Source organism: Sinocyclocheilus anshuiensis, unplaced genomic scaffold (genome assembly GCF_001515605.1).
Source record: "Sinocyclocheilus anshuiensis isolate Anshui unplaced genomic scaffold, SAMN03320099.WGS_v1.1 scaffold110, whole genome shotgun sequence".
Taxonomy (NCBI): Eukaryota; Metazoa; Chordata; class Actinopteri; order Cypriniformes; family Cyprinidae; genus Sinocyclocheilus; species Sinocyclocheilus anshuiensis.
Window position 1 is genome coordinate 1,693,549 of NW_015544155.1, and position 24,232 is coordinate 1,717,780.

The following is a 24,232-nucleotide window of genomic DNA, read 5'->3' on the forward strand; positions in this document are numbered from 1 at the left end:
CTGCTCAATGTGAAAGCACGCACGTGATGGAGATTTACCGCTGATTACAGAACCGGCTTTCTGACAAGATGCGCATTAAATATCGCATGCGATTTATCGTGCAGCCCTAGTAAGGAACATATCAATAGCTAATATTTAATTGTTATTAAGAATTTTTCACCTAATTTTTTTTTTTTTTTTTTCGTAGTTAACGCTATGCTAAGCTAGTTGGCTAAACTGTTGGTTTGCTTGTAAATGTAAATCGGGAACATTTAATTATGTTGTGGAATATTTTACCAGCATAGCTATGTATACGTAGATGCCACATTTGACCGCTCCAGGTGCATCGACACATCAGCCATCTTAGAAAGGTCAACCTCACAGTCACTCACAGTAAAAATCAGTCTTCCACTGTGCACATTGCCCAGCCTCTGGTTGTAAAAACCACTGAGATTTAAATTCCCGTAGAAATGAGATAACCTTTCACAGATGAGAATGTGTTGGCTTGTGTTTTTGTAACTTTTTAATGTCGTGTTTGTTAATGCCTTTGTCTTGTTGTATAAGTGCCTGATTTTACTTTTCAGTTAGTGTTACTCTAAGCTAGTAAATTAAGGTGGTAACTTGCTAACTGAAAACAAAACCCAAACAAAGGAAATATAATTTCAGTTTAAGTTTAATTTTAATTTGACTATTTTAGCTTGTATGTACATTAAAATGTATTAATTTTTCCATCTTGAAAATGATTGTTAAATATACCATAAAGTGGTTTTCTCTCATTTATACACAAGTACTTAATAAAGTACACATAAAAATGCCTTTGGCAAGAAAGGGAGAAGTTCTGCGATGGAATAGGGTATTGCACCAACCACATGACTGTCATTGAGATAAATAAGAATGCTAATGGATATATAGACTTCCATGGTTTAGCTAGAAAAATACCTAAAGGGGTTACCTGGACCGAATCAAAAATAGACTGATGTTGAATTTGATTTCTGTGTTTAGATTGTGTTACAATGCATATACGAGAGTGAGCTTGAGTTTCTACCCAGCTTTTCTTGCGCATTATTTGCTTTTATGAAGCGTTCACTCTTGTCCGTGCTGAAAGCAGGCATGAGCTTGCCTTGCCCACCCAGTGGATTTACACAGTGACCTCGGACTGCCAGCAGTCAGCTTTGACTTTCAAATCCCAAGCTGTGATGCCACACTGCTCTGCCTCACGCACATTTCTGTCCCTGCCTGCTCACTGCTATTCTGCCAACCTGTGATGTCTATCTTTGGTTCTTAGTTGCTCAATCACTACAGTAGCGTTTGACCTTGGACTTTTTCTTTTTCTTTTTGCTTCCGTCTTTAGACTCTAAAATCCACAGCCAAACGGCTGTGACGTGAACAGATGTTTTTCTTTTTCGTGATGGTCCTGTGAACTATGTTCAGGATGCTTACATTCCTTCAGGTCTTTGTGTTAACTTCCACCCATAGAAATATGTGGACATTCCTTTCCTTGAGCTGCAGTCACATTTTACTTCTAGAATTGTGTACAATTTTATTTTTGTCCCCTATCTATCTATCTATCTATCTATCTATCTATCTATCTATCTATCTATCTATCTACTGTATCTATCTATCTACTATCTATCTATCTATCTATCTATCTATCTATCTATCTATCTATCTATCTATCTATCTATCTATCTATCTATCTACTGTATCTATCTATCTATACACAGTGTGTGTGTGTGTGACCCTCAACCATATACATATATGGTTGAGGGTCAACCAGGGACATGTTGATGTGCACTTGGTTACACATTTGTTGACTTTTTCATTCAAGTCTGATGTTTATTGTGATAAGTGGCTTTCTGGATGAGTATTGTGACTGATCTCATTCCTTTTTTTCATTTAGGGGTCATTATCGTGCCCAGTGCAGGGGTTGGCATTGTACTGGGTGGCTACATCATAAAGAAACTCAAGCTTGGAGCTCGTGAGTCCGCCAAGCTGGCCATGATCTGCAGCGGGGTGTCTCTTCTGTGCTTCTCCACGCTCTTCATCGTGGGCTGTGAGAGCATAAACCTGGGTGGGATCAATATCCCTTATACCACAGGGTAAGTGAAATACGCAGGCATTAAAACCTTTCAGTGTAGGATTTGATGTATACTGCACAGATTTAGGTATCCTATTTTACGTTTTTTCAATTGTACTAGAGTTGTATAAACACTTAAATATTACAAGTACAAATGAAGTAAGAAGCATATGTTGAACAGCAGGTACAACGGCTGTTTCTTGCATCATGGCGCATTTCAATGCCCTTACATATGTCTGCACGTATGGTCTGGAAATACATTTCGATGAGTCAGTATGTGATCGATTTTGTGGTTGTTTGCTTGCAGCTTTAGCTAATCCTACACAACCTTTTTCCTTCTTAAATGTACTATACCTATTGAGAAAGCATGCTCAATTAATGCATAGTTCAGGCCTTAAAATTGTATATTTATGTGAAATTAGTAACCACTCATTGCTCTTGGCTGAATTGCTTTAACCATGTTAAGCCACCTGAAACAAAAAAATATATATTAAAATTAAAGATGAAGAAAGAAAAAACAATTATGTAACATATAGATAGATAGATAGATAGATAGATAGATACACACACGCGCACACACACATACAGACTTCTTTTTAAACTTTATCTGAAACCAAAAATTAACTAAATAAAAAAATTAAAAAACTGGGCCTATTAAAAACATATGTAACATATATACATACATACACACACACACATTTTTGTCCATTAATTTATGTAATTGTCCAACTTTACAGTAATATACAAATATACAATATACAAATATAGTGTACAGTATGTACAATATTGAATGTGTGATATAAATTTAATAAGGACAGAAATAGTTTCATTTTTATTTCTTATTTTTTCCTGGTTCTTATTTTTTCCTGCTTTCACAGTCTGTGACCCATGAGCCGTGTGTTTGACATTCCTACTCTGTGAGGTCCATTGTTTATTTCCTGTCGTCCACCTTACAAGGCTCCATTGAGTGATATAACAAGTTTCTTGTGCTGAAGTCTGCAGTAGGGGAGTTTGCACGGCCCTGACCAGCGAGACAGCATGTTTGTGGAAGGCATAGCACAAAAGTGTGAGGCCCTTTCAACAGATGTAGAAATACATTGCATTTATGCTCAAAGTAATGAGTAAATGCTTACATTTCACATCCGTCCAAACTGTTTCTTTCCACTACGTTTCTCAAGGTTAGCCTTTCTCATCCTTTATGTCCTATAACAGTATTCTTTATAGTTAAAGGAGACACACATGCACATTCAGAAGCTCTTATTTATTATTTATTCATTTACTAACCACAGCTGTTTCAGCTTGGGTGACCTTGACGAGAAAACAGCTTCCGTTAACTGAAGCTTAAAGACTAATTTGTCTACATACAGTGGGTATAGAAAAGAATCACTCCCCTTTAAAATAATCACATTTTGCTGCTTTGCAGCCTGAAACAACGGGAGGCTGTAAAAGGAAATTAGGATGTGAGCTGCTAAACTTCAAAATGACAAACCAAAGCACCATGCTATCCCTTTATGTCCTATAAGAATGAGAGATGACTATTATGGTGTGTAGTTTTATAGCAGAGGGGTCTGTCTCATTCAGTGTTTAAAGACTGGATTCCGATCGCTGCTGTTTCCGTCCATCTTGCTGGCTGTGTAATGCCGTGATTCATCCCCTCATTCTGCTGTAGATCTGAGAGGATAATGTAAATTCAACCAGAGCTGTTGCTGATTGCTCTGTGTTTTATGTGGGAAAGAGCACTGTTTGAATTTGCCTGCCATTCCCACAGCATTAAAATAACTGATCCTTTCTGTTTTTTATTTTTTATTTGTCTGACATGTTAGTGTTATATCTTTCACTTGGATGTTATAAGTTGCACTGAGTAAATACAGGCTGGATAAAACAAATACTTTTCAGGCTGCAAAGCAACAAAATGTGATTATTTTAAAGGGGGTGATTCTTTTCTATACCCACTGTATAGTCCATAGATAACAGTTCAAGGTCTGAGATCACATATTTTATTTATTTATACATGTATATACTTTCATTTGACACCGTAACATGTTCACCATATAATAATCACTATCCTGAAATATATTCCTATTTACTTATTTAGAATCGAAAGTATATGTGTGTGTATATTTGCAAATCCATTTGACTCAGTAACGTTATATGTTGTTTGTCATAAAATAATCAAAATTCTAAAATTAGAAAAATAATAAAGTAAATATATTTTATAATTTATTCATTCATTAATTGCAAATGTGATATATATGTATTATCAAATATATGATTTATATTGCAATTCGTACATTTTCTTATTGGCTAATGAGCTCTCTTTAGCTAATGCATGAATACAGAGCCTATAGTCTAGGGTTGTCACATAGACAAGTGTGATTTCTCAGAACACCTTTTTCAGTGTTATATGGCAGGTCATATTTAATGTATTTTAGAGTATTCCAAACATTGCCTACAGCAGCTGATGTGATGCCTTTTATTCTTAAACTAAAAAACCCTCTTCCCCCTCTGTTTCTGTTTTTCTTCAGGCCGACACTCACTCTGACCCACAGAAACCTGACGGGAGGCTGTAATGTGAATTGTGGCTGTCGGATCAACGAGTACGCTCCTGTTTGTGGCTCAGATGGCATCACATATTTCAACCCCTGCCTGGCGGGATGCAGCACTGTTGGCAATGGCAGCACCGGGGTGAGCCACACTGCATGTCTTTCTGGAGATGCTCCAGATTTTTAGGACAGCACAGATCATTTCAGGTCAAGATATCCCCAACACCAAACATTGATATTAAATCTTAATCATCTAGTCGGATGTCCTGTACAGGCTCTTTCATTCCAGCTACATCTATTTACATGTAAACATCTCATCTCACTATCTTTGCCTGTTGGTCTGGGTCACTGATACAGTGTCCTTTTTATCGTTGAAAAAATCAATCAATCAATACAAAAAAGCAGGTCTGAAAGCTAGTTGGTGTCAGCATGTCTTGTCACTTTGAGTCAGAGCATAAATTTAATGCATAAACTTTGGATCCCTGATTATTGTTAATTATAAATGTATTATTATTATTATAGTTTTTATTAAATAAATAAATGTAATTTGATATGAATATTTTGCATAATCACAGAATTGCATTCCAACAATGTCTTTTGAATTTTTGCATATCTGTGGTAATGTTCATGTGCATTTTTTAATGCAGATCAGAAACTACACAGACTGTGCATGCGTGCAGAGCAGGCAGGTCATCACACCACCCACCAGCGGCCAAGGCAACCAGCTGCAACTGGTCATAGTGAAGACCTACCTGAACGAGAATGGATTTGCTGTGTCAGGGAAGTGTGATCGCACCTGCAACACACTCATCCCCTTCCTCATCTTCCTCTTCATCGTTACACTCATCACAGCTTGCGCACAGCCCTCCGCCATTATTGTCACTCTCAGGTAGGAAACAGTAACTAATATTTCTGATCTTTCATGATGACTTTAAAGGTGCATTTTTTCAGACATCATTAGGGCACTTTAAACATTTGGAATCAGTAAGACTTTTTAAAGGGGTCATATGATGTTGCTAAAAAGAACATTATTTGGTGTATTTGGTGTAATGAAATGTGTTTATGCGGTTTAAGGTTAAAAAAAACATTTTCCACATACTGTTTCTCCTCTATGCCCCGCCTTTTTGAAACGCGTCGATTTTTACAAAGCTCATCGGTCTGAAAAGTGAGGTGTGCTATGATTGGCCAGCTATCCAGTGCGTTGTGATTGGCCGAATACCTCAAGCGTGTGACGGAAATGTTACGCCCCTTGCCATACTGTGATGCCGTGTCCCGGCTGGAGCGACAAGACAAAAACATTAAAACCTATTATAAACGAGGCATTTGTTGCATCCAGTGGGAACATAATTATGGATTATAATGACTTATACTGTCTTTTTACGCGTTGCATCGCGTCGCGTAAACATAAAACCATGTCTGTATTTGTGATCGGAGAACTCAAAACTCGCGTTTGAATCGTCAGTGGCAAATTCTTTAAATATAAAAAACATACTTACAGTCTGTGAGTCAGAACAGCCGGCATTGTAGTCTACTCTCCCAGGATCAGGAAACAGTCCTCCATAAAATGCGCTGCACACATCTGAATATTTGGGTTGAACTGTTCTGGAACAGTGTTGTAAATACAACTTAACCAGTGATTTCTAGTCGTGTCCTCTTTTGGAAGGCCAAACAAAGTAGTTTCGCTTTCACAACGAAACACACAGCATCACACACGGCGGGCTTGAGTGAGCGGAGGCCGGCTTGAGTGAGCGGAGGCGGGCTTGAGTGAGCTTGAGAACGGCGCAGCCGGCGGATTCGACGAACCACGTGACGACCCCGGGCTGGACTCCGCTTTGTCCACGGTGAAAGCTGATCCGGCAATCCACAGTGCGAAGTTGATGTATTTCCTCAGTGACCAGCACGGATCAGCTCTAGGCATGACGAAGCGGATATCGTCCTCTTTTGGAAGACCAAACAAAGTAGTTTCACTTTCACAACGAAACACACAGCAACAACGGCAGCAACAATACTACAGCGAGAATAAAAGTTACACCTTCTTTCTTTGCGTGAACATTTGGCCAGCATTATGCAAATCTTCCCACATCGTGACGTAGACGTGGGGGCGTGTTAGAACGAGCTGTTTTAGGTAGGCGTGGTTGATTCTTAACTTTTATAAAGAATATATCTTTGGATTTGAGACTTTAGTCTTTGCAACTTTACAGATCTTCTTTATGCACCAAGAGCTTGTAACACTTCAAAGAGAAAGGAAAAATTGAAATCGCATCATATGACCCCTTTAATGTTTTTGAAAGAAGTCCGTTATGCTCAGCAAGGCTGCATTTATTTGATAAATTTGAATATTTTGAAATATTATTCAAAATGAAAATAACTTTCCTATTTTAATATATTTTAAAATTTAATATTAACATTTCTAATTTTCAATGTTGAAAACACCAGCTTAATTTTTTTGTGGAAACTGTGATACTTTTTTTCAGGATTATTTGATGCATAGAAAGTTTTAAAAAACAGCATTTATTTGAAATAGAACACTACTGTAACCTTATATATGTCTTTCATGTCATGTTTGAACAATTAAGTGCATTCTTTCTGACTAAAAATAATTAATTTCTTTTAAAAAATATCAAACTGACTAGTAGTAGATGGTATTAAACAATACAATAAAGTCATTTTCTTTTGCAGGTCAGTAGAAGAGCAAGAACGACCGTTTGCTTTAGGAATGCAGTTTGTGTTGCTAAGAACTCTGGGTAAGTCACAAATGCTTTATTTACTGGAGGAATGCAAAGCTTTAAAAAGTAATTTTGGTATGAAATCCATCAGTCTTGTTTATCACTGCAGCAGAACTTTTCATATTGCACCACCTTGTGTTCTTAAACATAAACTACAGCTCAGTGCAAAGCATTATACATTTGAGTTAGATAAGATGAAGGAACAAATGCAGCAGAAAATTTAAAGCTTGCAGAGCCATAAAGTGACTCCACAAGGGAAAATCCATTGCAAATTAATAATCAAAACTTCCCTTTATCAAAATTCTCTTCTTCCATGTCTGCAGCCTACATTCCCACACCAATCTACTTTGGTGCGGTGATTGACACCACCTGCATGCTCTGGCAGCAGGACTGTGGTGTTCACGGCTCTTGCTGGGAGTATGATGTCACTTCCTTCCGCTTCGTGTACTTTGGCCTGGCCGCCAGCCTCAAGTTTGTGGGCTTTGTGTTCATATTCCTCACCTGGTACTCAATTAAATACAAAGAGGATCGTCTGGAGCGCTGGCAGCGGCATCTGCCTCCTCTGGGCACCGTCAGCGAGCTCATCTGTCACGTGGGAGGTCACAAGAGCCACGCTCGTACACGCTCCTGCCCCGTTTTCACACCCCGTCCCGAGCCCCCTGACCAGCCCCCGCTCAACCGCGGACACTGCAGCCAGAGCTGCCCCGGAAATGCCCTCAAAGCAATAACCCCACCTGCCCGCTCGCTGCAGGAAATGCACATTTAAGGAACGTGCGCCCTGACATCTGCCTCCACGTGCCTTCCTGTCAGGTGTCCTCCTCCATGATAAGACAGTGCGTATGCCTGTTTTGCCTCCGCGTGGCTTTCAGGGGCTTGCTGCGCTCACCGATCTCAGTGTCACCAGTACAAACTCGCAATGTCAAAGCGAATGGAAGACATGTCATGGTGCTAAATGAGGAACGGAGAGGACATTTCTCTGTATACAATCTTGGATTCCAAGACTATTATATCAAAGACGAAAGTTCCACAAGCACAAAAGGATATCAGTACTATGCAACGCCGTACCGCATTACAGCCTCCAGGCAGATGCTTTCTACTCTATTATCATTAACTACAGTATTCCCAACAGCAGAACATCTCACATGGTTTTTATAAACAGGTCTGTGAAGAATGGTGTTATCAACTCGCTTCTTGTTAGTTTGGAGGGTTTGGTTATCGTTAGTGTGATTTGGGTGGTATTCAAGGAGCCTCCTCCAGATGGATCACATAGTGCTGTATGTAAATTCAGTGCCTCAGATTGCCCCATCAGCAGTGAGGTCTGCTGGGTAACAGGCTGAGCACTGAGTGGACTGCTCAAATGCATTTGGAGAAGGACTTCGAAGCCTTGTCTTCTCATTCTTCGTCTTCATAATCATTCTGTCTGTCCAGTGATTGACTCTCAAATGGCCATATGTGTTTTGATGCATACTGCGGTGTCAGATGTTTGTTCAGTGGTCTAGTATCAGGTCTCAAAGAAGTCAGGCTTTGGTCAGATCAATTTGATGGAATTTTTGGCGAATCCGTATTGAAACCGGTTTTGTTCTTTTGTAAGTGTGAACAGCAAAAAAACACATGAAACCTGAAGTTTAAAAACCCAATCCAAACCACATTCATATCGGGTTTGAAATCTGATTCAAATCTGTTTTTTTCTTTCTCAGCATGAATGGTAAGATCAGATATGGAATGACAAACTGCATTTGTCAATTTTTCTCACTCTTTCCTTATATACACTCTAAAAAAAATCTTCATTGGCATATGATTGGCATTCAAGAAGAACCTTTAACATCCATGGACCTTTCCATTGCACAAAATGTTTTTTCAGAGTGGAAAAAGGTTTAGATTATTAAAATGTCCTTCACAATAGGAAAAGAAATGGTTCTTTTAAGAACTGTTCAATGAAAGGTTCTTTTGGGAACCCAAAATGGATCTTCAATGGCATCACTGCGAAAACCCCTTTTCAGATCCTTTATTTTAAAGAGTGTATAGTGAAGTATGTGACTCTAGTGCATTAGTGATCAAGTCAGTGATTTTGGACACAGTATGAATTCCTAAATGTCTCATTTGGTCAAAAACTTAAGAGATATCATGATAGATATGAGCCGAGGCTAAACTTTTACATTTTCATCCTTCCTTTCCACTCTTAAGGCACATTCACACCAAGAATGATAAATATATAGATAACTAGAACAATATTGGTGTCCACACCGACAAACAAAAATGTTCTGTTTATTATAAGTGCGCACTGCAGTTTTGTCATGTGCCACTTTAAACATTCAAGCTATTTATAGTCGGGTGGATTTTGATTGGCTGCCGATGTTTATATCATGTAAAAAAGATCATTCTGAAAGAGATTTCAATGATACTGTTTCTCTGTGTAGTTACCGTTGTGGTGTGACTTTCCTATTTTCATAGAAGTAGAATTTATTAAAACTTTATAGTTCTCGTCCTTTGTGTGAACAGCTATGAATGATACAGTCTCTTGGCGTCGTGCTGACATCATCATTACTATAGCAACCAATGTAGATCCACCCAATATAGATTTCATCACCGGTTTGATCACAAAAGTCAGATTTGAAAACCAAATCGTATGTGTAGTGTGAACACAGCGATTCAAACCCATATTCAAATCATTCGACCGCTCATGCTGCTGCCGTGTCCAAATACCTGAGCATATCTGAGCAGCTTTAGCGATAGCATTGGTAAAGCCATTGCAGAATGAGAATGCATTCTCCACTTTAGTTTGGGAGCTGTTGACATACTGTATATGAGCATGTGCTTCGGCTACTGGCAGATCCTCAAGCACTGCCTCTATTCTTATGCACCAACTATATATTATTAAACTTCTGCCTAATAATATGCAAACCTCAGATTTTCAGTACTCTGTGATGGGTTTATAAAGCTAGTTTGGCAGTTCATTAGATGTAGTGCAGTTACTTTTGATTAATACACAGTACAGAAGTCATGGAGAAGTTGCAGTCATTTACATAGGTATTATTTGGTTCAGTTATGATTAATGAGTGACTAACATGATAGTTAGTGCTTAGCATGCAAACAAATCCCAGCTTAATCAATGAAAAGCAATGGCGACCATGCTGTATTAATTCCATCCTTTTACATATTTCCACTTTAAAATGATTTTGTAAGCTGTGCTGTATTATGATCACAATTTCAAAACCACCAGATGAGTGCATACTCTTTCCAGGCCTCTTAGTGTCAGTGTTTTTCATAAAATATCATGTTGAAGAGGTATTCCAGGTGCTGACTTCGGTAATAGAATGTGACATTTAAAAATTGGGGTGTAAGATGTGAAATCAAGCCCTTCTGTGAATTTGAAATGGCTTTTTCCATGTTTGTGAACTATAAGGTGTACAGTGGTGAAAGTCTGACTTCTTTACAATAATCAGGAGCACCCCATTAGTTTGGCCTACAATGTGAGCTGCTCAAAATCAATCGGATGAAATCGTTCATGTAGTGGCTGCAAGACAGCCTAAAATATCAATAAAGGATCTTGAAATAGACAAAGTAAAAATGAATTTCAACATGAACATGTTAATGGAAAGAAAAAAACAAATGCAAAAACTACAGAAGCCCTAAAGAGCAGGGTTTGTATTTTAATTGTATATACTCCCTGATTATCCTGTTGTTTTTTTATGCTACTTAACAACAAAAAATGGGCAAAATGTTTTGTTTTTGTTTTTTTTAAGTGAACAAAATTTTTCTTTTGTGCCCATTTAGTCAATAGACTCATTTGCATCTAAATGAGAAAGTTAGCAAAAGTTATTCCTTTTAAAGATCATCTCACATTTGAAGTCAAATGAATGCATTGGTGTTTTTCACTATCAGCAGGGCTGATTTCAGATCAGTGTAAAGGCTAGCTGTAATTGTCTATCATCAGTACTCATGGATACGAGATGTCCTGAACTCCCACATGTGAACTATTCATCTAGACATTTAGTCTTGGTTCTTCAATATTTTGACGTATTTATTGAAATAAAAGAATTTAGAAAGAAGCAGCAAAGGAGACATCAATGTATCATGTGTGAAGTTGTTTTCAAATACCTTGAATTCATGTCATTAAAAACAGCGGTTTCATTCTTCGGACTCCAGTGGTATTACATTTTTTATATTTTATGTTTTTAAAATTGTCATATATTTTATAAGGAATCGCTTTTTTCTTCGTAAACGATCCTTTTTTTTTTTTTTTTTAGAAAACAGCAATAGCCACCTGCAGTGAGACCACAAACACATTTTTAATGATGAGAAATATCAGAGTTGCAACGTTTTATTCTGTCTTTAAAGCTGATTGATTGATTGATTGAATTTGATTGCAAAGATTTTTTTCAGTCAGTCAAAGACAAAGAAAAAAAATTTCAAAGACTGGCCTTTAAGGCAACTTTCTATAATTAAAAAATATATATATTAGAAAGAATATTAATGAATATTAATATTAATGGTCGTGTTTTTGATTTGCAAACTGCAAAAACAAAGTATGAAATCTTTTATCATAGTGCCACCTGCAGTGAGACCACAAACACATTTTTAATGATGAGAAATATCAGAGTTGCAACGTTTTATTCTGTCTTTAAAGCTGATTGATTGATTGATTGAATTTGATTGCAAAGATTTTTTTCAGTCAGTCAAAGACAAAGAAAAAAAATTTCAAAGACTGGCCTTTAAGGCAACTTTCTATAATTAAAAAATATATATATTAGAAAGAATATTAATGAATATTAATATTAATGGTCGTGTTTTTGATTTGCAAACTGCAAAAACAAAGTATGAAATCTTTTATCATCACCCACGTAATCGCATACACAAAAGAACAACACAAACAATAGCAGATATAAGAAAAAGCTTGACTTTTATTTTGAAGGGACAAACTACTGCAAATGACTTGAATGAAATGAACAGCTTTAAACTGTTAAGCGTGAAAATATATAATATAAAATAACTGCTTGGTTTTGTCTTCAGTTTCATTGAAGCAGAAAATATATACAACAAAAAAGGCAGAAGTAAGAAACACTTTGAAAAGCATCAGAGCTCAAAACATACATCAATCGTGACTAATAAATACCAATCATTTCAATTTCATCGTGATGAGGTGATACATCTTTACAAGGGAATAATAAGCTGGACTCGAATGAAGCTATTAGCTTCAAGAACAGCATGTGAAGGCAAAAATAAAGCAAATACATTTCCGATTGTGCAGTTTTTGCTCTAAACGCATGTAGTACTGAGACAAATGAATGGGTCTTGCATGCAAATGCTCCTATCGGGTCAAATAGTTCTGCGCCGACAGCAGAAGTCTGGATGGACAGATATGTACATCGATTCATTTCCTCAAAACTCATTCAGAAACATACAAACTTAAATGTCTTCACTGTGAAGTGGAAACTATATGGGCAAAACAAATTTGCATAATATGATACACGTTGCATAATATATGCAGGTTTTATCAACAAAATGTTTTTGAAACTACTAAATTTATACCCACAATTCACATTGTCAGTTGTGTTCACCCAACTAGTAAGAGTACAATCAAATTGAGCTTGGTAAATTTGTTTAGGTAGTTACATCGTAAGTAAACCCCCACTTTATGCCTGGCCAGAATACATTTTTCAAGCATAGATTTAGCTCTATTAATATATTACAAATGTTTCAATATTTGAAGAACAATGTGGATTTCATTTCTTAATAAAATAATTTGTCAATAAACAGATTAGAATTCTCTCAAACCTACAAAGTACAAAATGTTAATTCTCTATATCATAGGCAATGTCATCGGAATCTGATTTTTAATCAATAGGTAGGTTATACAGCATCATCTCATTCATTAAACAGGAAACAGCGGCTCCTCGTGTTAACAGGCACAAAGACTAATCTTTTCTTTTGTTAAACACACCTTTCTCTTTATTGCCCAAACCATGAATAAATTAAGTTCTAATGCTGAAATGCTAAACGTGAAATAACTTAACCAAAAGTGTTACTTCATAGTAACAGAATAGATTATTAAATACTTTAATAATGTTGGTGCCCCTTGCTCCACAGCTGAAACATAAAGATGTGCTTCACACAGGTTAATGTAGGTGAGAAACGTGAACAAGCTGCATTATTTCCACTTCTCCCGAGCACAGTGTGGCTCAGATAATATTCAGCTGGCATTCGGAGAAAAAAAAATAAATAACTTGGTAAGAATAAATAAAAGCAATTTGAAATAATGGTCGACAGATATCACAGTTACATTATGAGATATCTGCGGCGTGTAGAATAAATTAAAAGGAAAACGTTCACTTTTCTCCACCTTGTGCTGATGATCCAACACCATAAAATGGCATGAAAACAATCTTAGATTCAGAGGTGACGGGGCCGACGTGACACTGACCCATCTGCGCTCTGATTGGTTCATTTTTATCACAGATAAAGTGCTAACTGAGGAGCCTCTGGGGGATTTGTGTACCGTTAGAAAATCCCAAGGACCCGTTTTGTGGAACAGGAGTCTTCCTCTAGCTTTGCAAAAAAAAGTACAGACCACCATCTCAAGTCCAAAAAGAGACCCCTCCAAAAGGGGTCGTTTAAATGCTGTTTGTTTTGGTGAAAATTCTCTGAAAAAACGCCAAATAACAGCGATGGTCAAAATGCATTGCTTCTGAAAGCTAGAAAAAGTCCCTGAGATACATAATCAGCATTATGACTCCCACTGGTGCACCTTCTGAATTTATATAAATAACCTTATAATAGCAATAATAATAATGGTAAATGTTGATAATACCTCCAATGTGGGTGAGACGTTCTTCACCTTCCTGGCCATATGTACAAATATTCAAAAATCAGTCGGCCAGACTTGTTTTTGAACTGAAATGTTAGCTGCCACAGCAATGGCAATAATGATAATAAAGATTGTTATAATAACTTAATGCTCTGCTAACATCTTAAAGGCAGATAATGCAAGTATTGATATCCTGGGATGGAGGGTCTCCATTCATAAAGTAAAGAAAAACAAAACGTATAGCATTCATTTACAATCCCCTAGTTCATTTGTACAGTGATCCTACAGGAGCCCCCATTAGACTTTTACAGACTCCATCACTGACAGCTTCATGGCATCTTCTAGCATTTGATTGTCCGTGAAGGTGGCCGGAGGTTCTGGGACAGAATCCGTCAAGCCGATCAGAGACTCCAGGAGACACGTGCCTGGGTCGGCGGCCTGCGGAAGGCTGGGGTAAGTAGGCAACTGGAACTGAAAGAAGGTGTCCATGTGTTCGTACTCCTTTAAGGAGTTGTACAACGAGCTCGGTCCAAGACAAGGAAAGCTGTCAAAGAACTCCAGGTCTGATTCGGATGACAGGCTCAGGTCCATGTAGCTGGCCGAGTGATCGATGGAGGGCGAGGGCGTGTGGGGGACGGAGGTGCTGTGGAATAGGGCGTTACCTTGATTAGCGTTCTCGTCTAAGAGCTCAGACATGGCTGTGCGGCTGTTGTCCGTCGTGTTGTCTGTCGTGCTAAAGATGCCGTAGCCCATTAACTCGCTCTTTTTCCGCTGGTAGTCGCAGTTGTTGTTGTTGTTGCGCTCCCTGACAGAACAGTCCTCATTGTCTGTGTCGCTAAAGCTTAGGATTCTCGTAAGTCCGTTTTCGTCGACGTCTAGCGGCGACTGCTCGCTCTGAGCATTTTCCGTGGATTCTGAGTCCTCGCTCTGGCCTGAAGAACTAGACGAATCGGTCATGTCGCTGCAACAGCTGTTCTCTCCCGCAGCTACTAGCTCCGAGTTGAAGTGAAACGTGGGTCTGTCTGGCGTGGTGCTGCTCTCTGCTGGGTGGCTTGGGGAACTGCAGTCTGGCTGATCTTCAGAGGGTGTCTCATTCTCTGGCGTGTGCTCCTCCAAACGCTTCTCTAGCTCTAGCTTCATGATAGTGTGGATGTAGTGGGTCTGAACTCGGCTGGAGTTGAACTCGATGCGGCCTTCTGTGTTCCCACAGCCATCTTTAGTGCAGCCACATGGGAAGGATGAATGGTCCATCTGTGAAGTCAATACACAGTGCATTAATGTATGAAGAAAGTGTATATAAAATGCAATATACAATCTATATCAAAATACAATTATATATGGCATTTCAAACTATTTTACCTTTATAAATATAATGTACTTTTAAAAGAAATACGTAATTAAGTACTTAAATTGATTTTACTTTGAAGGAATATTTCATAGAAATAAAAATGTTAAAAAAAAAAAAATTTTTTTTACATTTCTTAAAATTAAAATATAAAACACTACTTTTTTAAAGTTTGGGGTTGGTAATTTTTTAATGTTTTTGAAAGAAGTCTTATGCTCACTAAGGCTGCGTTTATTTGATAAAAAATAGTAATATTGTGAAATATTAAGTTTATAACTTGTTTTGTGTTTTAATATATACTCAAATATAATTTATTCCTCTGAATAATTTTCAGCAACCATTACTCCAGGCTTCAGTGTCACATGATTCTTCAAATATGTCTTCACTGTCACTTTTGATCAATTTAATGTATCCTTACTGAATAAAAGTAATGTTGCTGGCACCATTTTCTACAGTTTGAGCTACAGGAATGGAATCTGTAAATATTACCCATAACCTTGGGATGGCTTGTTCTAAAGGAAGTCTGTCATGACTGAATCACTCACCTGACATTTGATCCCAGCCAAACTACAGCTGCAGCTCTCCGGCTCACAGAAGCCCTGGCAGTCGCATCCGCAGTCTTCTCTCGATGCACGCAACTCATGCAGTTGATGCTTCTCATCTTTATCGATTTTCTTCACGCCAGCGGCTTTGAGGATGGCGTATCTTCTCTTAGAGGGGTAGGGATGCAGGAAAGAGCCGTCATCCAAGTTTACTCCGCTGAGGTCGATTTCATCCTCTGGGATGTCATCGATAGTCAACCTGTCAGCCTCTTCGGACTCTTGGGTACCATTTTTGGTAAACTACCACAGGAAAAACATATTTACATGACTACAATTTTAAAACCTCTCATGTCTGACAACAATTTGAGAAAATTTAACTCAAGAATACCTTCAGCTTCAGAGCTTCCAGTTTCTCCTCCCTCAATCGGTTTATGATTTTCTCTCGCCGTAGGTGGCGCTGTGCTATGGCAAACTCCGCTAACGTGTAGCAGCACTGGGCGCTGTGCCTCTGCACCATGCCAAGGGTGCAACCTCCCCGGCTTGGCACGCTGGTGAAGCCCTGACAGCGAGGAAAGAAGAAGACCGTAACCTGGTCAAACTGCACGTTGCCTCGCCGTGTGCGCTTGGCCTTCTTCAGGATAGATGTGGCTGAGGAAAGAGAGAAAGAATGAGAGGATAAATATAAGACGTTCAGGCTTGTGGTGGACTCGAAAAGAAAACATTAAGTGGAAAACAGCGGGCGAATACATTCACGGAAATTCATTCTTGGAATTTCTTAATGGAAAATTAAGAGCACATATCTGAAAGAGAGAAAAGAGAGTGGTGGAAAAAAAAAGTCCTGTTCCTAGTATCTCATTGGGGAGTATTTGAGTAGGAAGTGTGCCAAGCCTAATGGGAAGACTTGGAGTGGGTGAGTCTCTTAGGTAAACATCAAGATCACGTTAACATTGTTGTTGCATGTGCACTAAATTACCACTAGGTGGCAGGCTACACACAGCAAATCAGCTCAGTGCTACAAGCATTCAGTCATACTACAAACAAACACAATATTCCACCACTCAACATCAGAACAGATGTGCAAATAGTTCAGCTAATAGTTTTCGATCTGATCCAGTCATATGCGAAGACAACTGCATTCCTCTTCGCTAGTGTCTTGACAAACAATCCACCCAGGAATTTCCCCTTGGCGCTGAAGTGTGCCGGGAGAGTAAAGCATCCAAAATCACAACCCAGCGGCTGGATGATCTGGAAGTTTGAGGTTTTTGGAAGTGGTGAGGGCTATTTAATAACATAAACCCCATCTTTATATGAGACGGGCCATCTGTCCACACTTTCCTTGAAAATTATTCCTACAACCAGCCAAAAATCTGCATTTACCGAATCAGATAGCTAAACCATCTCAAAGGGAGGAATTTTCTTCTTGAAAAAAGAAAACCATATTTTTTTTACTCGTAAATTCCTTGTCCTCTGTGCTGGAATACTATGTCGAATTGTTAGCCTCTGTGAAAGAGAAGCACATTCTCCCTCGGGGCCACCAGCTCACCGATTGTTATCTAAAGGGAATGAAGGAGATGGCTCTCACTGTCCCTACAGCTGGTTTATATTAGACTTGCAATGGTGGGAACTCATCCTTGCACGTTTTCCTATCTAGAAGCTTGTGCAAATGTGTTTTGCTCATCTAATGAAAAAAATGATGTCTGATGGAAATCACAAATGCTCTCATATGCCCTCATATATGGACTGGACCATCTCAGAAATTCAACACCATGTTATTGTTTGAAGAACAGAGCAGCTTTATGTATTATTGGTGATTTTAAGAATTAGAGTAAACAAGCACTGACTTCTCAGTGACATCTCAGTTATGCAATAAGACAGTCTGATTCTGGTGACTTTATCCATCTAATATGCTCAAAAATTGATGCTCAGTGGATGTTAGTCAGGGTTGAGGCATGTTTTATTTTAAGTAAATGAAAACGAGGCATTGAGGGACACACAAACAGCGTGTTCAGTGGTTTGTACTTTTGTATTTCATTATGCAACACTGAAAAGACATCCAAAAGCTCCAGAAAACATGGTTTGTGAATATTAGACAAGTGCAAGCTGCTGAACAGACTGTACACTACTGTTCAAAACTTTGGGTAAATAAGATATTTTAAGAAATAATTACTTTTATTCAGCAAGGATGCATTAAATTGATCTAAAGGGACACGAAAGACAAAGACTTTTTTTTTTTTTTTAAATGCTGTTCTTTTGAACTTTCTATTATTATTTTCTAATATCAAAGACTCCTCAAAAAAAAAAGTAGTATGCTTCCACAAAAAAATTAAGCATAAAAAACACTTACTGACCCCACCCCCCATTCTCATCAAATTAGATATGCCATCTACCCTGACAATGCTCCATTCTGGCTTTGTTTCATAAACACAAGCAGACAGCGGTATCGTTTCCCTTCCTCTTCTCTTCATCCTTGCCTTCCTGCTCCACGCCCCTCTGCATTTCTCAGCACCTGTGCTGGGTTCATGCCCGGTGCTCAGACAAAGCTCTGCGTTCATTCTGTCTCTGTCACATGGCACACTCGCTGGCTCCCTGCCCTGCCATCCTCGGAAACTCACAACTTTTTGCTATCCATTCCCTGACTCACCCCAACAACCTGGATAAAGGGCCTGGAGGAGGTGACCTCGTGAATGGGGCATGCATCAAAACATCCTGTGTAATTAGTTGCATCCATGCAATTAATCTTGCACCCTCCTGACTCTCAATAACACCTTATCAGGTAGAACACAAGGTTGAGATAAGCCTTGCAGACCTTATGCATGAGAAATAACAATGGGAATAGGAGTTTGAGGATTCCACCTTAACCCTTTCACGCGTAAATTTAAAATATTCTAACTGACCCCCCAGCGTGAGTTTTTTTAGGTGACCATTATTTTAGAATGTATTGCCTTATTATTTTCATGGCAATGCATGCTTGTTACGTGACACACTGCAGCCACTATTAATGGGTGCCGTCAAAATGAGAGTCAATGGGAGTCATGAGTTTCTTACAAACACACAGCTTTTCGCTTCACAAGACTTATTGACTGGAGTTGTGTTGATCGCTTGTGGATTATTGTGATGTTTTTATCAGCTGTTTGGACTCTCATTCTGATGGCACCCATCCACTGCAGAGGATCCATTTGTGAGAAGTGATGTAATGCTAAATTTCTCAAAATCTGTTACGATGAATAAACAAACTCCTCTGCATCTAGGATGGGCTAAGCGTGAGTACATTTTCAACAAATTTTCATTTTTGGGTGAACTATTCCATTAAAAAAGAACCACTTCTCAACCTTAATCAGAGAATAAATGAGTAGTTCAAGGGAGGAAACTCACTGTTTAAGGATGTTGCTGGGGAGCTGGGGTTGCTGGGTGTTGAATCCAGGGTGTCAGAGTAGCAGCTCTCCCCATCCGAGTCCCACTCCGAGTAGGCAGAGGAGGAGAGAGAGGAAGGGGAGGAGGAAGAGTAACACGGGTCCTCCTCCACCTCCTTATACTTCCTTTTGAGAACCCCGCTCATGGCGCTAGCGTTTGGTGATCTGTGGGAAACAAGCAAAGACAGAAAAGCATTACAAGAGTGTTAAAGGGGCAAAAATTAAAGTTGCACTTTCATGCAATCTGCCTTTGACCATCAGCTAATTTGTTTTGCTATGGAAATGGCATCGATATTGCAAGCAGTGCTTAGATGTTATCGGCCAATGTAAAACTTTTATTGTCCTAATAGCAGCTAAATGTCCAGTGAGGTTTTTAAATACAGGCTATGAGCAGCTGACAAGCAGCGGATAACGCTTTATGCAGCCTCTGAGCGGCGAGGAAAACAGTAAGCAATCAATCACGTCCTGCTGCTGCAAGTCAACAATTACCAGACCCTTCACCCACTTCTAAATCCAATCGCTTAGAAAAATACATTGATTAGGATGGGGGTTGATTACATAGCCACATTAGTGTGGAGGGTAAATTTAGGTTACCCCTCTCAAAAAAACATATCCTAAAGCCGGTAGGGGCAATTACGCTTTACACAGCTACTAAATGCATTTTATTAGACTCTGTAGTAAATGTGTGTACAGCTTGGCACAGTAAACAGGTTTATGTAAGCCCAGACTGCATTTGTCGCTGCTCCTGTGGAGATGTTGCTTATTGGGCAATAAAAGCAATCAATCATTTGCAGGAAGAGTCTAGTTGGTGCCCAACAGCTTTTAAGGGTCAGAGCCGGTGCAGCACAGTGGCATTTACACGAAACCATCATTTGATACTGGCAGCTGTGGACTCGTTTGTTTCTCTGCCCTGAGATAAACCCCAGTCAGCTAGTTCACCTCGGGCCTCTCACTGCACTCCACAGCTCAGATACGTTCATGCTGAAACAGGCAGAATGGAAGGAAGGAAGGAAGGAAGGAGGGAAAGAAGGAAAAAAAGGAAAGGGTTTGAAAGATGAGTTTTCACTGCTGCTTTAAGTGAACAGAAAAAAATTAAAACTTAAGATGTGACAGCTAGTCATTAGTCAGTACTAGAATTATATCCAATGCTAACTGGACTAAGAAAAGGCATTTTTTCCCCAGAAGACTAAGTGATAATAAGTAGTAAATAAGTGTTTTAGAACAAGGATTGATCCCAGCAAGACAGCCACTTCAAAGAAAAAGTGACAGACGGTCGTGACTGGCAGATTATATAGCTCATGATTTTGGTCTATGGTGTGTCATCGACAAAATAAAATAAAGAGCCAAATGGCACTGAATCATCCCTGCCATACAGAGTGTGACTAACACAATATGACTCAATAGTAGTCTGCTATTTGTCTAATAATCAACCCTTGGCACTTAATTTTATATTATCAAAGCGTATGTGTACTAATACTTTTTGGTGTCACTGTATTTAAAAAGTTGGAGTTCAAATTGACCACTCTAATTAATGGACTCCTCAGTGTTAGTCAATAATGCATTTGCGTAACAATACAGCACGTTGTTTAAAAAAATGCTATACCTACAAAACTACAAAATATATATTTTTTTTACACATTATAATGTTATGTCTGAATTCAATTGTAGCATTTTTAAATAATACTTTTAGTTTTAAATGTTTTATTTTTAATTTACACAAAGCTAAATAGTGTAGAATTTTAATACTGGTGATTTTTCATTATTGGACATAACAGGAACTTAATATCTGTTCATCCCTGATCTTCAGACACGAGTATGTAGACTTCCTATTGCCACAGGTTGCTTTGTTTACGAGCAGAACTTCTATCTCTGTGCATGTGTATTTCACACATTAGTGTTGCAGTCACAAATGTGCCAGACACCGAGGGGACGTCTGTGCTGTCTGCACATTCAGCCGTGTCTCCCGGCTGCTAAATATCACTGCCAAAAAGCACAAGGTGAGTCTTTATCTTCGTCTAAACCTGACAATATCTTCCACGAGTCAAACTTATCTGCTCGTGCAACATCAGCCGAAAGCAAACAATCCTCAAACCCTGACAAGGGGAAATACAGTTGGAACGTTATGCAATAGTTTGTTATAATCAGACATAGGTTTTAAACGTACAAATGACACAGCAATCAGCTGACTTGCCTGAAAACAGCAGTAGAGGCGAAGGACATAATCAATTTTTATTGCAAACAGTATGTGTCCAGATCTGTCCTCATTTGCATGCGGACAGAGCCAGCACAGGGAGCGTGAACCCTTACATGCTACGTCTTGATTGAAAACAAGTAGCTTTTTGCACAGACAAGCCCACAGACCTCAGCAGGAACATCTTTTTATGCAAACGGCAAGATGACGAGAGAGACCTTGACACTTGACTTTCGCCACACATGTGGAGAAGCCTGCAAACAATGAAGAATTCACCCTCATCTGCTCATTTGACTAGTAAATTGCCTTTTGCCTTCTCCCACCCTCACGTTTCTAGACACAATCCACTCACGCTTTGTACAAGAAACCACCTGCAAATGGTATCTGGTGCTCATTCTTGACAGAGTTTACCTTCACATTCAACAAACATCACAACTACTCATTTAAACGAGAAAAGGAGACAATCCCTGAGGACGATATGCATGCCTACCAAGCAGAGGAGTTTTAATTAAGGACTCTGGACAGTGAGGAGAGGGGGAGGATGGCACAGAGGGGGAAGAGAGAGTGCGAAACCTGGGTGTTAGAAGTGGGTCATTGTCTCTTGACTGCAGCCTACCTGACACACTGATTTGTTAATCTTGCTTAACGGGCAGAAACAATGACGACAAGCTAATCCCAGGAACAAGAGAGGGGGGATGCAGGGGGCTCAGCTGGAGGTCAATCTGGAGCTTGTCCTCTTGCACTCCAACATCAGCGGCGACTAGATATACGAGCGAGAATCTCACAAATAAAAATGAGCAGTCAAAACACACATAAATCCACTATAGAGCACGTCTGGATTTCACATCCAGGCAGGAGCTTTCACTGGCGAAGTATCCCAGAAGCTCCGAGCAGGTGAAACGTTAGCACAGGAGCATAAATAATGCAGGGCTGTCATTCCAATAAAGGCAGTGCACTGATGAGGTATTCTCAATGCTGTTGTCACTAAGAACGGTGGAAATAAATCACGAGCAGAAAGCAAGAATAACCACAAAAGAAGCAGACTGCTGAAACCAGATCTGTATCCGTTGTCGGCAGGCTCACTGCAGTTTAGTGTAGCATAAACTTCTTGAACTCCCCCGCTGTCACTGTCCTGCTTCCAAAAAGCGTAAAAAACATTGAGCAGCCTGTCTGCAAACAGTGGAATCCTGACCTGATCTTATGCCTTATCTTATTATCTGGTTGACTTTGCCCCTCCAGCTCACGGCTTCCATCCTGAAGATAATCAGCAGCATGTACCTCGTGTGACTATGATAACAGGCTGCGAAATATGGTGTAAAAACCCTTGCGAGATAAATGGAATCAAATCCAGATTCCACAACACCACCAGAATGAAAGAAACTCTCCCCCTGCTGGTCAGCCCTTAAGAACTGCAGTCAGGGGCAGGAGGGAGTCATGTGTTGTGCCGATCATCACTCTAGATGTTCAACTATGCCAGAGACATTCTGTTCCTGAACCTCAACCCATGCAGAGTACACATTCATCCCAAATAGGAGCGCGCACTGATGTGGGAGGAGGGTAGCCGGCGAGAACTTTAAACAAATAAATAATGCAATGTCTCCAGCCCACAGGAATTCTCCCCTGGCAACGGCGACACATTCTGTAATAGTCTATCTATCCAAGATGTGTCTGTATAGTCCAGACCACTATTGCCCAAGAGGAACCACCTCAGACAGAAACATCTATAAAAACACCTGATGGGGCGTCACGAGTCATCAAAGATTACATTATTAGGGTGGAGATGAACACTTGTCTCACAGGCCTCTTAAGAACAGCTGTATGGACTCTCTTCATCATAGTGTGCATTTCCAAATTTGAAATACACAGACAAAGATTTATAAGAGTACAAAAGTTTACTTTACTGATATCCAAAGTGAAATTTAGTATCTAACTAACCACAAAAGACAATTCTGACTTAATTGGTTTTCAAGTGGTTTTTAAACTGGGGAAAACATAAATAATAATAATAAGAAGAAGAAGAAGAAATTAAATAAAAATAAATATATGAAATTATTTAAATAATTTTTTTTTTTTAATTATTTAAATAATACATCTAACAGTAGAGTACTATAGTAAGTAGAAGAAAAAAAACCTTTAGAGAAAGAATTGTGGCCTTAATTTTAGGATCAATCATATTAGGATGATCATATTTGGGGGTCTGAGGCAACTGAAAGATTGAAAACCCTTTACTTACACTTTCAGAGGTATAAAAAATAATAGACATCTTAAAACACCCTATGAAAGTTATTTCACCGTTTTGAGTGAATCCTTCCTCACATTTTAAGTCAACGAGTGGAAAATATGATCACTCAGGAAACTGCCTAAACTGAAAGGAGATATTTCCATCACACATGGAACAATTTGCATCAATATCCAAAATGCAAACTTCCAACAGTGCGCAAAGTGTAGCTTCCTCGAGAAGTCATCAGCATGAGTTTGTTCTGACTAACTTAATGGTGGCAAAACAAATACTAGCCATCTTTACCAGTCTCTTAAGACTCCCAAGGGAGTGAGAGTGAGAGAGAGAGTGAGAGAGAGAGAGAGAGAGAGAGAGAGAGAGAGAGAGAGAGAGAGA

The 24,232-nt window shown here is 39.0% G+C and overlaps 2 protein-coding genes across 4 annotated transcripts in view; one reads left to right on the top strand and one right to left on the bottom strand.

Moving 5' to 3' along the window:
* Positions 1-9,178, top strand: part of LOC107695420 (solute carrier organic anion transporter family member 5A1-like) — a 47,066-nt gene extending 37,888 nt beyond the window's left edge. The window contains exons 6-10 of the mRNA XM_016495318.1: positions 1,880-2,078; positions 4,582-4,741; positions 5,247-5,488; positions 7,279-7,343; positions 7,649-9,178. Coding sequence (XP_016350804.1) covers positions 1,880-2,078; positions 4,582-4,741; positions 5,247-5,488; positions 7,279-7,343; positions 7,649-8,091 — 1,109 coding nt within the window. The 3' untranslated portion in view covers positions 8,092-9,178. The remainder of the gene's footprint in view (positions 1-1,879; positions 2,079-4,581; positions 4,742-5,246; positions 5,489-7,278; positions 7,344-7,648) is intronic.
* A 3,028-nt stretch (positions 9,179-12,206) lies between these two features.
* The window catches only part of LOC107695421 (cysteine/serine-rich nuclear protein 1-like), a 14,329-nt gene continuing 2,303 nt past the window's right edge, over positions 12,207-24,232 (bottom strand). For 2 of the 3 annotated variants that reach the window (XM_016495320.1, XM_016495322.1), the window contains exons 2-5: positions 19,390-19,592; positions 16,406-16,665; positions 16,021-16,317; positions 12,207-15,381 (exon numbers count right to left, since the gene is read on the bottom strand). In XM_016495320.1, the coding sequence (XP_016350806.1) occupies positions 14,428-15,381; positions 16,021-16,317; positions 16,406-16,665; positions 19,390-19,573 (1,695 nt within the window). In that variant the 5' untranslated portion in view covers positions 19,574-19,592 and the 3' untranslated portion in view covers positions 12,207-14,427. Of the gene's footprint in view, positions 15,382-16,020; positions 16,318-16,405; positions 16,666-19,389; positions 19,593-22,234; positions 23,610-24,232 lie in introns of those variants that run through there. The other variant, XM_016495321.1, reaches the window with a different exon arrangement.